Source organism: Mchenga conophoros, linkage group LG4, assembly GCF_057382185.1.
Source record: "Mchenga conophoros isolate Kocher_MC1m ecotype Shallow Benthic linkage group LG4, M_conophoros_male_GT1.1, whole genome shotgun sequence".
Classification (NCBI taxonomy): Eukaryota; Metazoa; Chordata; class Actinopteri; order Cichliformes; family Cichlidae; genus Mchenga; species Mchenga conophoros.
The window spans coordinates 8,278,199-8,294,426 of record NC_140529.1 but is presented as its reverse complement, the minus strand read 5'-3'; the positions used below and the strand labels follow the sequence as shown (position 1 = coordinate 8,294,426).

The window sequence follows — 16,228 nt, the reverse complement described above, 5'->3', positions numbered from 1 at the left end:
ACCTGCACTGAACACAGATCTGTAAAATGTTAAATAAATTGGTAAAACCAGCAATTTATGCATCTCTCTGTGTGTTTGTTTGTACCCTTTACGCATTGTCATGTAGCTGTATTAACAGCTGTGCCCTTATTATAGAAAATCATCGGTTAATGTGCTTGTTGTATTTTACAAATATTAGTAGATATATGTAATATGACTGCAAGCTCTTTCAGTTTAAATCAATTCACTTTTATATAGCTCCAACAGCAATCCCCTCAAGATCCCAGGATGTTTTAGGGTTTTCTACACTCTGACATTGATAATTGAGGTACATTACAAACCTGAATTGCTAATAATTAATTCAATATCCTTTTAATGGTGCCACATGGGGGCATGTGGCACCATTAAAATGTGGTTCTAATAACATGTGGTGCTAATAACTTGATTAATGGCTCTGTGGCATTAATGTTCTTATTGCCATCAACCTTATTGTGTTTTTTACCCCTTCCAATTCAAGTACATAAACTTATAGTGCGGGCTGTAGATTTGATTTGTCCCACGAGGATAATATGATGAGTGACCAGGATGGATAAAAAATGAGTATTGAAGGAGCAGCTCTAGTTTTGTGGTTTGGAGATAAAGTTGGAGAGGAGAGGTTGCGATAGTCTGGACAACAGATTCTGAATGTGAAGTTTTCAGGTAAAGACCACAGAGAAGATTCATGGGTGTAGTAAAGGAGGACATGCAGAAGATTAATGTTTCAGAAGAGGATGTTAGAATAGATCAACTGTGGTGACCCCTAAAGGGAGCGGTCGGAAGAATCTGGTGATTCCTGGGAAGCTGCAGCATGTCAATAAAAAGACTTGTAAATGAATAGCTTAATTGTTTATTAAAGGTATCACTGTAATGGTTTATTGCAGGCATCTCACATGCAACTGGTGAGGTTTTCTTTAAATGAAAGCTCAATGAAAAGTGAATGAAGGTGACATTTGGCAGCAGGTTTAAAATGTCTTTATCACTTTTAAAGAATCCAAGAACAGCTACAGCAGAAGCAGTTATGGTGGTGGACGTGCAGATTTGTATTCATCACTCACACATTTGTTTACACATTTAATTCAGCTAACCTTACAGCATGACTGGAAACTATCCAAAGATATATATCATAAAAAGCATTAAATCTTATCTCGAGACGTGAAATTTTATGTACTCGAGAAGAACACAGACTCCACCACAGCTACCAGGTTAATTTGTGACTACTCTGATTGCGTTTGAGGCGGGTCTTCAGGGCTAGAAGGTCAATGTAGAGGATCTGATTGAGGACAGCTGACGCACAAAGCAGTCCACCGTGAAGAGCTCCAGCCATGCCATTGCAAAATACGTCCTGACCTGAACACACACAGAAACATCAGGAAATCATTGCACTCAGAGTTTGCATATACTCAAAGAACTAGTTTGTAGTTGCCCATATGGAAAAGCTATATATAAATCTTATCAAGTTTGTATCTGTCTTGTGTGAAACTTGTATGAAAAGCATACAAGAGTGAAAACAGATATAAGATCCCTTGAAAAATTATATAATGAAACTTGTATGTTTTGGATACTTACTAAAACAATGTATGAAAGTAATGGGAAAGTGGCCACTTTCATGAGTAAATCATATAAGTTTTTACTATTTCTTTTCCATATGGGTGAGTTTGTAGAGTAAGATTGTTGGGGCCATTTTTGTTAAATTCTTGGGAATCATACTTTTTTAGCCATTATTGTTATAGTAAGAATATACTTAAGCTAGTTTGCTTTTTAAATCTGTAATTACATTTTTAATTTTGGAAAAATTTTCATTACTGTGGTAACTTTTGGAACCTCCCATTAATTAAGAGCTTAAGAGAACACTGTGGGGTGCGGTGGAAATCTATTTTGTTTATCAAAGGTCCAGTAAGACGACAGGAGGGTTTTAAACGGCCTTTTTTTAACCACTTTTTGAACTTGTGGAATTATATTAAATAATTATATATATTAAAAGTGTAATTATAATAAACTTTCATTTACATCTAAGTTGTAAGAAATTATTTGGTTGATTTTTGGTTCATATTTATATAAGAAATAAACAACATATGTTTTTCAAAGAATCAAGGAAGTGCATTCAGAAACAAACTACCGGTTACCACCCATGGCCTTTTCTTGGAGTATTTTTCTTTTGTTTCTTAAAAGGCTGTGACAAAGATGAATTATTGTCACTGTGTGAGTGAGAATCTTAGTAAGTGTAGATATGGCTGGGGGAATGAGAATCACCTGTTAAATAGAGACCGCTGATGGGAGTCTGTGGTCGTGTCTTAGCAATCACTTCTGGCTTGAAGCGCTCCAGGTTGTGTTCAGCTCCATACATCTCACCTCTTGGAGCACCCAAATAGTGGACGTTTGTTAGAGGGGTTGCAGCATCTACCATTACTACCTGAAAAACATACACGTGTAAATTAATAGAGGATTTATCAATAGAGTTTGGGACTGTGAAATTTCAACTAGTTGTTGTACAAGTTGAGCGGATAATGAAATATACAGAGATGTTAGTGTTGCTTTTTGACAGTTAAATTGTGGACATTAAAAAAACTCAGAGCAGTTCTGTTGTAAAACGACAAAAGCATACATATGACAAGTGATGGAAGCCGGAACATTTTTGGACTTTCCAGCTTGAAAGGGATGACAATGAGCTGAGAACATGGAGCTAACAATGACAAAGTCTTTTTTTTTTCTTTAAATTTCTTCAAAGCATAGATGAGAATTCTCCCATGAGGGGTTAGATGTCACAGGGTTCAAATTCAAGCCTTTTCAGTGATTTTCAGCACCTCTACAAGTCCATTTTTAACCCTAAACAGTTAAAAAAAAAAAAAACTAACCCTGACTAAAAAGCAACTTTTGAACAGAAAACTGTTGAGTAATGCACGTTAGCTTAGTTTGCAAACAGATTAAGTTAATTGCATAATTTGACTAAATGTGATAAATCAAATTTAGATCATTAATGAATCAATCAGAATACATTGTCTGTGCAGACCATGAACACATTCACAAGTATCTACACACACCTTGTCTCGCAGATGAGGGAAGATGGTTAGTGCCCATTCCAGCAGCTCTTGGGCCATACTGTTCTTCAGATCCACGTAGTCCTGTCCCCGTTTCCCAAGCTTGGTCCCCTCCCATTCCTCAAACCATTCATAGCGTGCCATGGTTAACAAAGTCATACAGGACTTACCTGTGAAGAGATAGGAAGAAGAATAAAGGGTACTGTACTACTGTCAAACAGTCAGAGTGGTGCATCAAAGATGCACAGGTGAATTTTGTCCATGCAAATGTGCATTACCTGGATGTCTGATGCTGGCTGTTGGATCTTTAGCAGACGGAAAAGTGATAAACATCATGGGAATGTTTCCCAAAACCTGCTCTCTGCTTAGAGATGAATACTGCTCCATGCTTCTCACACAATGTTTTGTACAAAGACACAAAAGAAAATTTGTTAATTCAATCCATTAAATGTTAAATACACTGCAATGGTGATAAGATAGGGTTGAATTATTATTATTATTATTATTATTATTATTATTATAAAACACATAAACATGGAAATATTTAGATGGAACACTAGAATGACAAAAAAGTATAGACCCAGATACAATTTTTGACTAGATTTTAGAAGAAATCGGATATGTCTGTGAAGGTTCTCAGTCATCCAGGTCATCGTAGTCAAAGGAGCTTGCAAAGAAAAGCGTCTGGACTTACAGCATACACCACATTGTTAAGTTTGTGTTTTGGCGTTTTGTCTTTCGGGTGAACCAGTTTCTGTCTGAGCGTGTTGCTGGGTCTGAAACAATGTGGTGTATGCTGTACAGTGCAGCGAGGAATGCCCAGACCTCTACATTGGAGAGACCAAACAGCCACTTCACAAGCGCATGGCACAACACAGAAGAGCCACCTCCACAGGACAAGACTCAGCAGTCCATCTGCATCTTAAGGATAAAGGACACTCTTTCGAGGATGCCAATGTTCACATTTTGGACAAAGAGGACAGATGGTTTGAAAGAGGAGTGAAAGAAGCCATCTATGTCCACTGTGAGCGACCATCTTTGAACAGAGGCGGGGGTTTACGACACCAACTCTCTGCCATCTATAATCCAGTTCTGAGATCCCTTCCCAGACGCCTTAACGCCCACTCACATCCTGGGCCATCTGACCTCAGGAATTCGCATGATAAGGTGGGGCCAGGTTTCACAATGAACACACCCGAAACTCTGGCTGATTGGGACCCACACCCAGTTTCACACCTTGGCTCAGGCGATTAGAGGATCATCAGGGGGTCCTTTTGTCCCTCTGTGGGGGGTCACTCCCACTAGGTTTATATCTGGGACTCTCCACCATTTGACCTTAGAACTGAAGAAGCTTCTCGGATGAGAGGTGAAACGTCTTCAAGCAACTTAAAGAAGTCCAGACGCTTTTCTTTGCAAGCTCCTTTGACAAGAAATCAGATAGAAGTTACAAGTAGAAATAAAGATAAACTACAAAGAGATGAAGGAATGAAAGAAGAGAGGAAAACCTACAGTGAGTCCAAGTCATTGTCTTTATACATCCAGAAGTTATTGGAAACAATGCCTAGCTCCTCTTTGGTTCCATCCAGACCAACAAAGACCAAAAAGGAACCCATGCCATGATGTACCATACTCAACAATGACTGGATCTCTATACAACAGAAAACATATAGAATCTTTAGAGGGCAAAAGACACTTCAGGAAATGCATGACACTCATATCAAATTAAAATCAAAAACAAGTGCAACACATCGACTGTTACCTGGTTTTTCTTGTATATTGTGAGGTAGAAACTTCTGGAAGGTGTTGAAGATTCCAGCATTTGAAATTACAGCAGGGGCAAGAACCTCTATCTCTTTTTGTCCTTTAAGAACCACCACACCTGAAAGATACAAAGTGTTATCCTGATATTATTACTTGGTGGAGATATCGTTTTTGGACATTGGATCACACTTGCTCCTGTTTCTCAGATAATGTAGAGTTGCTTTGGAAAAACAGTAAATCCAAACTTCAGATAACCTGAGACATTAATTTCAAGACAAAGAAATTTATCAATAAAGTTATCCAGTCTAAAACCATCATGACATTACAAATTTACTACCAATGACCTAATATCTAAGGTGACTAAAATTCTACCAGCAAAACATTTGCCACTAATTGCCACCTCATTTTACTATCTGTAACCACTAAGTAAACAGAGATAACTGCCTTACTTTTAATAATCTGGTCTGACAAATAAGTTTGTCTCACTGGTTGTTGCGGTTTTGTGCAGTAAGATTAAGAATGTGTTGTTCTGAAGAGCTCAGTGAATTAGAGCATGGTACTGTAATGGGATGCCAAGCCATTTCATGAAATTTCTTTCCTCCTAGATATTCCACAATCAACTGTACTTGGGATTTTTGCAAAGTGGAGGAGTTTTGGAACTACAGTAACTAAGCTATGAAGTGACCATATAAATTGCAGAGTATGGTCACTGAGATGTATAATAATGCATAAAACTCTGCTGAATTAGTCACTGCAAAGTTCTTCTGGCATTACAATCAACTCAGAAACTGTGCTTCAGGAGCTTCATGGCTTGAGTTTCCATAGGTGAGCTGCTGTGGGTTTAATGTGTAGATATCCCAGTACTTTTGCCCATATAGCATATACTGACAGGTTGACATTTAATATTGCAAAAGATCTGCTGTAGTTTGCAACAGAAAACATTCAGCAAACTTAGTATACTTTGAATACATTGTGCAGTCATACAAGTTAGTAATTCAGGCTGTGTCCATTTGGACACTCGGCTAGACCCACAACAAGCCATCAGACTGTCCTCAAAGAATTTGTCAAGAAATTAAACATGAAATATGAAGTTATTTTCTCTCCCCCTGTCCCACTCACCATATGCCTTCCCCTGTTCGTTGAGAAGGATGCGTTGCACTGGAGCCCTGACTAGGACTGCACCACCTGCTTGCTGAATGACTGGGATGATGTGAAAGGCAAATTCACTTGCGCCCCCGCGTGGATAGTATGCACCACGCTTGTAGTGGTGAAGGAGGAGGGCATTAATGAGAAAGCTGGAGTCTTTAGGAGGGACGCCTTCAAGAGAAGAAGATGAAACAGAACCATGAAGACAATGTACCGTCTGATCTGAGTGGCAATATGCCTTTGTGTGTGTCCAGCACCATAGAACAGGTATGCAGAAAGTGCCTGCAAGTCCTTGCTCTGTGTGAGGTGGGATATTAATTCTGAATGGCTGGTTGTTGCAAGACGAAACACTGAAGATATCCAATGTAATAGGCCAGTCCGGATGAGAAAGTTAACCAACCAGTACGGAACGATCTTCAACATGGCAATAAGTGGCGTCCTCTGTGAACCAAGCTGTAAGAGAGCACACAGTCATATTTATTAATGAGAGCCCTATCTACGCTTTACTTATCTGGCACCATTTATAATACAAGTGCAGTTCAACGGTTTTAATAAGCTTCTAATAAGTATCCACTATTTTAAGCTACAACCCATTCTGTTTAGCTGATTCATCACATTGTTGGACATGTATACAGTTGCATGTGTGTAAACAAGTAAGTACTGCAAACAAAATAGAGCTCAATGGAAAAAACTCATGCTGGATTTTTGTATTGATATGGACAGGGTAAGTTGTTAGGAACTGAATGAAACAGATAAAACAGAAAAAATAGTAGTTTGAATTAGATTTCCTAGAGTCTCTTGTTCCTTTTTTGAGAAGTACATATCCAGTGGACAAGCAAGCATTTGATCCTCTTTGAAGCGGTGCCTGTAAAACAAGGTGATAGTCTTGATATCACAAGGAAAGCTAAAATTCCTGCTGCAAGATGTTTGAGGGTTTTTTTATTTTTTGCTTATGCCTTACATTTTAATATACTAGTCCATTGCATAATCCCTGCACCCTTCTTTTTGAGGCATCCACTTCCTTATGATTACCCTTGCTTCTGTCCCTTTTTACCTTCATCAGTCTCATTAATTCATCAATGGCTTCTTCTTCTCCTGGAAACTGATTCTTTAGGCTGACTGCCATTTCAGTCTTCCCTGCATGGACATGGTACTCCCTGAGAATGATGGGAGATTGGAAGATTTATGATGAAAGTGAGGAAAGATGTGGCACTAAAGGTGGGAAATCCAGTTTGTTTCATTTGCAATAGAAAGTTGGCAAAAAAGTTAACGAAAGTCAGGGATACTGAAACAAGTAACAAAATCTGATCTACCTGCGCTGGTCATGCTGACCTAGGATCACTGTATCAAAGTGCTGCTCCAGCCTTGCAAACTGCAGCTGTCCCTCTGTGATCTGATCCAAAGCAACCTTCAACAAGCTGTTCTCATGAAGCTGACCCAGGTAATGGATACCTGGTGGTAACATAATGGGTTTAAATTCACTTGTGCATTTTTTCAAAAATGTAAACAAACAAAAAAGAAAGAAAGCACAAGCAGTGAAACCAAATTAATCTCTCACATTTAGATGAACCAGTTTTTAAGGGTTTCTTAAGAATTTCACGATAAAGGAATCAAGTAACTGTGCAGTCATAAAATGGATAGTACTGCATAATGGGTTACATCACCCATACACAGTGTTGGGGAGTAACTTAATACATGTACCGCCGTTACGTATTTAAAATACAAAATATGAGTAACTGTATTCTGTTACAGTTAACGTTTAAAAAGGTGGTATTCAGAATACAGTTACTTTGTTGAAATAAATGGATTACACGGCGGTATTTTCCTGTTTCATATTGTCGCGGGTCAGGACTGTTTGGGTTTTGTTTGACAGCTATGTTCTGTTGTTCCAGGGGCAGTGTTACAGTTGCCATGGTTACAGGATGACACGCTCTCTCTGCAACTGTGTGTTTCCTGGGTGAGAGAGCGCCTTTTTGTTGTTGTTGTTGTTGTTGTTGTGCTAAGCCAGTGGTTCCCAAACTTTTTTTTGCTGGGCCCCCCTTGTTTTACAAGAAAAATGTTCGCGCCCCCCCCCCCCCCTTTTCGCGCGCGCGCACGCACAAACACATCCTCCAACCACACACACCCATATTTAGCTCCATTTCGGTTTATTTCACACCTTTTCGTAACATTTCGTAAACAATTAAGCAAATACAAGTAATCTGCAAAAAATTACAGGTAGTAATAAAATAAACTACTAACTCTTTTACGCTACGTCCACACCTACATGGATATTTTTGAAAACGCAGCTGTTTCGTCCACACGTAAACGGCGTTTCGAATCACCGAAAACGGAGATTTTTTTAAACTCATTTTTTGCGTTTACGTGTGGACGAGGAATACAGAGTTGGTCACTTAATGTCAAAGGTATGTGCCTTTCTCACGTCACGCTGTATGCACGTTATTTTTTTTACATGAGATAAATTGCAGAATAACAGATAGAGACAAACGACTGTTAATCTGACTATCTGCAGGTTTTACACGCTTACATACAGACGGCATGTTACTGTCCCTTCATTTAGAAAGGCAGAGGCCTCACGTGTAATTATTTTACATGTAGTTTTTTTTTTCATGTGTAATAATATTCAACATTGCTATCAATACATTTTTCAAAAAATGCCTCTCTGTGCAAAATGGGTTTAAAAACATAAACAACTGTAGGATCCTGTTTGTCCGCGATTTGAACAGCCCAGCGCTGCTGACACAGGGAAAACCAATTCTGCAGGGGAGACCTACCTTGGCACTTGTGCAGGTGAAACCAAAGGGCAGATATGCTTCACCATATTTTCTAGTCTTTGGCTTAGAATGAAGTTGGTTTGGAAACATATTCAGCGATGCTTCATCTCCTGCTTTGTGTTTCTGTGGGCACCCTGTGCTAGCAGTGTCTAAGCGTTTTGTTTTTTTCTCCCCCCTTTTCATTCTGCGCCCCCCCTGCAATGGCTCTGCGCGCCCCCCCGGGGGCGGGCCCCACACTTTGGGAAGGTCTGTGCTAAGCCATGCCGAGCAGTTGGGTTATCGGCCGTGCGTTTCTGTTGGAAAATGAACGGCTGTGATCCCTGGCAACTCGGGGAAGCAAGACTAAATGACACCTCTGTCTCCTCCTTGTCTGAGCTAGCCACAACATGTATAATACACAGAGGTATTTTCCTGTTTCATATGTTGGGCTACACCCTCTCTATTTTTGGTAATTCCACGCCAGTGGAAACCCCCAAAAAACACGCATTAAGAGGCTCTAATGCCTTTGTCTCAATCTTGTGTCTCATAATGATGTGAAGAAATATTTTTTAAAATGATTTAATATGAAGGCAATAGGCAGAACGCTACCCTAAAGAATGTAGCCTCATGGGCAGTGTAGTCCGTGCTGCAGGGACTGCCATACCTGTTATTTGTCTGTGAGCCCGAGGAGGGAGAAAAATGAGAGTGGAAAAGTATGAGCTGTCACCGAGAAACAGGAGATGGAAGCATGTAAATATAATAATAACCACTGCAGCCAAGAAGAGTGCCTGACGAGCCTAGTTGTAAGTACGCTATTAAGACTCGACTGTACCCGTGTTCATGTTTTCTCCGAAACAATAAGTTCCGTTGGAGCAGTCTTTCAACGCCTCTCGCCGTCTCTCACCTCTCTCTGTCTCTCGCAAGCAAACTTGACCCAGACAACAAAGTAAAGCTATTTTTCGGCTACGAGCCCGACACGGAACCCGACGTATTAGCCAGAGGTCCCTTTACTACGGTTCGGAGCTGTGGACCTTAAGTAACAGTAATAAATCACATTCATGTAGTTGTAAAAAGCATGACAATATATTAAGTAATCCAAAGTATTCAGAATACGTTACTCTCATTGAGTAACGTAACGGAATACGTTACAAAATACATTTTGGGGCATGTATTCTGTAATCTGTAATGGAATACATTTTAAAAGTAACCTTTCCCAACACTGCCCATACATTAAATAAACATGTTTAATCTACTTGGACTGAATTATGTGTCATGAATGTTTAAAGCAATTAAATATATTTTGACTAGTGCTGTCAGCGTTAATCTCGTTAAAATGACGTTAACTCCATAACCATTAAAGCGGGGGCTGCACAGCGTTAACACGTGTAGAATGTTTAGCTTATTTTAGAGTTTAGAAATGTGTTAACCTAGAATGTAGAACTATTGTAGAGACACTGCCCTTAATATAATAAAGGCCTCACTGTGTCGTGAACTTAGGAGTAGATTGTAGGAGACCCCTCCCCCACTTGAACTGTGAAAGTAAAACAGAGAGGAGTTAATGCTGAGTGGAATTTCCCCAGAGGATGTTTGGGTGGGGGTCTCAACATTTGTAACTGGATAACTGTGGTCTGGAAGGGAGATGGGTTTTATGACCTCTAGGGAGTCACCTAAACCCACAGTGTTTTAACTGTCATGCACACACATCCACACGCACACTCACTCATGTGCACACACATACACACAGGTATGCGTACACAGTCACACACGAGCACTCACATAGACACGCGGGAACGTGCACATGTAGGCATTCATGTGCTCGTGCACATAGATACAGACACAGAGTTTGCAGCACACCGTGGGGGGTTTTATGATAGGGTCGCCCCTACAAAACTGTATTTCACAGACAAAGGAGTGTAGATTTTGCAGAGGGGCACTGGCCTGGCAAGTCTTCCCTTCTAGAAGATGCATGCTTAAATGAGGGTAAATGAAGATGAGTAAAGATGAGTAAAGATGAATAAAGATGAATAAAGGTTTTGTGAAAATGACTACTGAGTCCGGTGCCATCTCTGGATGCTCGAGGAATAAAAAGAACCGGGGTAAAACTGATTACGCAACACACGTTAACAAGCTAACTGTGCTAACGCGTTGACGCAGTGCAGCTCCATGCACGGGGCGATCCGCGTTAACTAGCTAACGGAGATTTGCAGCATTAATGCAGTTATGGCATTAATGTCATTTTAACCAGATTAACGCTGACAGCACTAGTTTTGACATTTTTGGTCTCTATAACAAGATGAATTCTCAAATTGGGATCTCTATTATTATTTATTTCCATTCATTCACAACATGTAACAAGTTTCAGATAAATAATATTAAATTATGTAAACATCCCTGTGTGCATAATATACTTGGAAATTGTCAGGGTCCTGGGTGTGACCCAGTGTTTTGTGTGTTTGTAATCTATCCCAGTATTTATTGTTGTCTGTGTGTAGAAAAGCCTGTGTTAGTGTGAACTACATTACCCAGCAGCCTCTGGGCAGTGATGGGATTCATGGGACTTCTGAGCTAGATGGTCTTCGTTTGTTCCTGGGCTAACGATTGAGGAGAGAGCTGCTTGGAAGGGAAGCAAATAGCCCATCCTGTATTTGTTGGGAATGGTGTGCGTCACATAAACGTGAGTTAATGTTCCATGCTTAAGATGGTTACACTGCTACTTGTGTGTATTGGTTTTAGTTACCTTTAGTATATGTGCTAGTTAGTGTTAGCTATGGCAGCCCAGTTATTTGATTGTTTTGGGCTTGTTACAGCTTTGTTTGTTCCCTCTGTCAATTTATGTGAATTTGTATACTGTAATATCACTGTATTATGTAGTGGCTAAGTAGGGGCTGTTTACTAAGTGCATCAGTGTAAATAGGTCATCTCTTGTGTTGGAGTGCCCTCTTGTGGCGCCTTTTGGGTAGTGCCTTAGTAAACCTGAACCCTGTAAGAAGTGGTATCAGACTGATTTGTAGTGGAGGAATTTGTTGCCAGTTTTCTTAATCTTTAATCTGTATTCATGTTGTAATGCATACCCTGTTCTTAATCATAGAAACCACACCATATCACCTCTCCACATCCTCCTACTGTATGCCATACCTCCCTGTACCATCCATCTGACCGCCAATAAACTCCACCTGTGGTAATCTAATCCCTGGATGTCAGCCTCTCCTTCTGACCGAGGATAGTTACTATTGCAGCACCACCCAGCATTAAACTGACGTACACCATTCTGTACTAATCCCTGAACGATTACCGGCCAGTTGCACTGACCTCGGTAGTAATGAAGGTGTTTGAGAGGCTGCTGAAGAACATCATCTCCTCCTCCATCCCAGACACCACAGATCCGCTGCAGTTCGCCTACAGATCCAACAGATCCACAGAGGATGCCATCGCCCACGTCCTACACACCACTCTCAGCCACGTGGACAAGAAACAGGGTAACTATGTGCGAATGCTGTTTGTTGATTACAGTTCAGCGTTTAACACAATAGTGCCTTGCAGACTGTTCACAAAGCTGAGGGATCTGGGACTTAACAGCCGTCTGTGTGCATGGGTGTTGGACTTCCTCACTGGCAGAACTCAGGTGGTGAGGGTGGGCAGGTGCTTCTCCAACAGCATCACCATCAACACAGGAGCACCTCAGGGATGTGTCCTCTCGCCACTGCTCTACTCCCTCTACACTTCAGACTGTGTGGCCACCCATGGCTCCAACACCATTGTGAAGTTTGCTGACGACACAGTGGTGTTGGGTGCCATCTCCAACAACGATGAGGCGGCCTACATGGATGAAGTGAAGAATCTGGCATCGTGGTGCCAGGACAACCACCTCCAGCTGAACGTCTGCAAGACCAAGGAGCTGGTGGTGGACTTCAGAAGGGGTCAGCACAGAGACTACAAGCCCATCATCATCAATGGAGCTCCAGTGGAGAGGGTGCAGTCCTTCAAGTATCTTGGTGTCCACATCTCCTCAGACCTGACATGGGCTGCCCACATTCAGGTCCAGACCAAAAAGGCTAGGCAGCGCCTGTATCACCTACGACAACTGAGGAAGTTCAGGGTCTCTCCAAAGATCCTCAGGATTTTCTATACAGGCGCTGTGGAGAGCATCCTCACACAGAACATGACATCGTGGTTTGGGAACAGCTGTGTGAAGGACCAAAAAGCTCTCCAGAGAGTGATCCGTACAGCAGAACGCTGCTGCAGGATTGCTCTCCCCCCGCTTCAGGACACCTACACCAGGAGATACCGGACTAGAGCAGCGCAGATACTGAAGGACCCGTCCAATCCTGGCAACAAACTGTTCCAACTTCTGCAATCTGGTAGAAGGTTCCGCATCTTCCGGGCAAGGACAGAGAGACTCAAGAGGAGCTTCTATCCCCAAGCCATCCGTGCCCTAAACACACACACCCGCCCTCTCACATCATCTATAATTGACTGAGTCAGGACTCTTCCAGACACTCTAAACCAAGGCACAATGTACATTTCAATTCCTTTAATTTTAAATATGTTTATATTGTCTATCCTGTAAAATAGTCAGATGTCTATTCATATTAATGTACAGAATTCACCTGCTTGCTGCTACTACTGCACATTCACCCAGTGTATATACTATATATATATAATGTTCTTCCTCTACACCCCCCCCCCCCAATTTTTGCACATGTCGAGGAGCGTGTCAGGCTACATTTCACTGTGTGTTATACTTGTATAACTATGCATGTGACAAATAAAGAACCTTGAACCTTGAACCTTGTACGCTGTGCCTCCCTTATGTTTGGTCTCTGTGCTTCTCAGTTGCTCTGTCTCCCCTGTCAGTTGTATCCCCTAGTCAAGTCCGCATCTCATTGTTACATTTCCTCTTTTACTTTGAAGGTCTGTGTCCTACATGAATGTATTGAATTTCACTTCTTGTCATGTCTGATTTCTCAAAGCTGTGCTCTCCTCCTGTGTCTCATTCCCCTCATTATTCCCCAGTGTATTTAAGCCCTGTGTTTCGCTGTGTCAGTGTTGCTTTTTCCCCTCATGGCTGTGTTTCTCTGTGTGTTTCCCGGCGAGTTTAGTTTATTCTTTCTCAGTTTAGTTTAGTTTTGTGTTGTATGCCTTTTCGTTTGCCTGCAATAAAGCTGTGGTTTTTGAGTTCATCCTTCATATCTGAAATTGCATTTTGGGTCTAACTCCTGCCTGCACACAGCCGAATGTTGACAGAAATATTCACCACTGACAAGTTCATGCCATAAACCCTGTTCTTGAAAAACATCCTATTAATGGTAATGTACTTAACTGAATAACAATCCTCATGGTTCTGATAGTAAATAAAATTTAATTTTTATAATCATTTTAAATTTGGATTTAAAAAAAATATATAAATGAATGTGAAATTTGACCATAGCTAATTTTAAGATGTGTTGAACTCAACAAGAGAGCATATGAGATTAGGCTTAAAACTCCAGCTATAAATTTGAGCATTTTAGCAGTTTGTCTTGTTGGTTTTAAAGATATATTGTTGTGAGTTTTATTTTGTGGACTGGTGTGTGTTTCCTTCAGCAGCTTACCCACATCAAACTCAAATCCTTTATTTTGGAAGGTGTGTGTGCACCCTCCTGCTTGGTCATGCTGCTCCAGAACTACAACCTTCTTCCCAGCTTTGGACAAAAGTGCTGCTGCCGTCAAACCTCCTATGCCACTGCCAATCACCACTGCGTCCAGATCAGCAGGAACACGGTCCACACGAAATCCTGTGGGGGAAACATTTCAAATCAGCCTGATGGAGGATTGTGAGGGTTTCTAGACACACGAGACAGAAACAGAGGTTTCTGATGGCAATGCAACCTCCACAGAAAGATCCACTTCAGATGTTTGTATAGCTAGATCTAGAAAAACAAATAGGGGTTGACACAAAATTTCAATTTACATGTAAATATGAAATTCTTTATGAATAACAGCTATGAAGTTGTGTGTATTAAATTATTTATTTTCTATTCTAAAAATACATTTTCTTCAGAAGCTAAAAAATGACAAGAAAATGTAAGAAAACACTGGTGATTTGAGCTGTGGTAACTAAACGAAAAGCTTAATGTTTAGTGTAATTAACACTACAGCTGAGGTCAAAGGGAATGGCATTGTACTTGAGCTGTGGTAACGCACAAATTTCCTCGTCGTGGGATCAACAAAGTCTTATCTTAAATTTGCAGGTGTTGCTCATAAACCAAAATACTGACAAACTGATCCATTGACTATCAACATTAATAGGAAAATTAGTACTTCTTCTCAGTTTTAAGGATTTATTATGACTAGCACAAGTAAGAAGTCTTGATTAGCAGAGTTTTACAAATTCCTCATTCCTTAAATAAAAACTGAGTAAAAACTAAGCATCAAGTAGTCACCAAATTGAGCACTGCTCCCATGCATACATTACCTCTCTTCAGCCTGGCATCCCTGAGTTTGCTGTCAGCGACAAGGGGTCCGGGTGGTCTCAGGCACGACTCACTAAATACCTTGTAGCGTTGCCCCACTATCAAAAAGAAAATGACAATAACCGCCAGCAGCACGCAGCTGAATAGACCAAGCAGCCACCACCACATACTAGCTGAAGGGAGCTTTGCACCTTCTACACTGACAACAGGAGAGAGATCAGAGGTAAGAACGAAGCAGTGAGGAGATCAAATGGGAAGCTTTCCAACCGGGCTGTAGAGGAGAAGACCCAATGAAAAATGAAAACTTTGTTGTTTCTTATAGTCATGAAGTAACAAGCACATAACATGTGACATTATGTGAAATCATACCACAGAATTACAGGAGTGGGAAATGAATTTTCCACAGTAGGCGAGCACTGGCACAGAATAGAGGGCTGGTTGTATGTGTGTGATATCCACATCCAAAAAAGGACTTTTATTTACAGCTATGTGACTGTTTAGCTTAGATCACTGCAGTTCTGCTTTATGATTGTGAACAAAAACGCTTTGAGAGATAAAATGTAGTGACTGAAGTTCTTAGTCCTCTGGGAAATATGTAAAGGTTACAAATTCAGAGGGCAATATTATACACTGTGAATAGACCGCTGAGCAGCAAAGTTGCTCATACAGCAAAGTATGATACATGTGATGAACAAAATTGGAATTAGAAAACCAGTTATAATGTAACCAGGCAGAAATATAATTCATATATTAGATTTGTGTGCAGACTTTATTCCAGGATATTTTATTATTTGGAAGATTTTTTTATTTTGAAGGCTCTGCTGAGAAGTCCTGTTCTGGTTTCTTGTGACATTCTTGTATCTTTGGTTTCACTTTTTACTGAAAGTGGAGATAATTTATCTGAATTTCAGGAGCAGGACCACACCTCATAAACTACTCTCACGGCTCTGCATCGATGCATGCCTCCTGAACCTTCATAACGCTCAATCATTACTACTTCACAAGGATCCCTTCTTTGAAGATCTACTCGGCCTCGGATCTGCTCCCAGGCCCCTCTGAGGCC

General features: G+C 40.7%; 1 protein-coding gene across 1 annotated transcript; it reads right to left on the bottom strand.

The window, feature by feature from the left end:
• Nucleotides 1-861: 861 nt before the first annotated feature.
• Nucleotides 862-15,402, bottom strand: LOC146575483 (all-trans-retinol 13,14-reductase-like). Its single transcript, XM_085272559.1, has 12 exons — nucleotides 15,168-15,402; nucleotides 14,305-14,487; nucleotides 7,274-7,412; nucleotides 7,015-7,117; nucleotides 6,218-6,413; nucleotides 5,934-6,131; nucleotides 4,813-4,932; nucleotides 4,563-4,701; nucleotides 3,332-3,441; nucleotides 3,057-3,223; nucleotides 2,269-2,428; nucleotides 862-1,365 (listed from the first exon to the last, which is right to left on the bottom strand). Exons 1-12 carry the CDS (start codon nucleotides 15,331-15,333, stop codon nucleotides 1,214-1,216), a joined length of 1,833 nt encoding a protein of 610 aa, XP_085128685.1. The 5' UTR covers nucleotides 15,334-15,402; the 3' UTR covers nucleotides 862-1,213.
• Nucleotides 15,403-16,228: the final 826 nt, after the last annotated feature.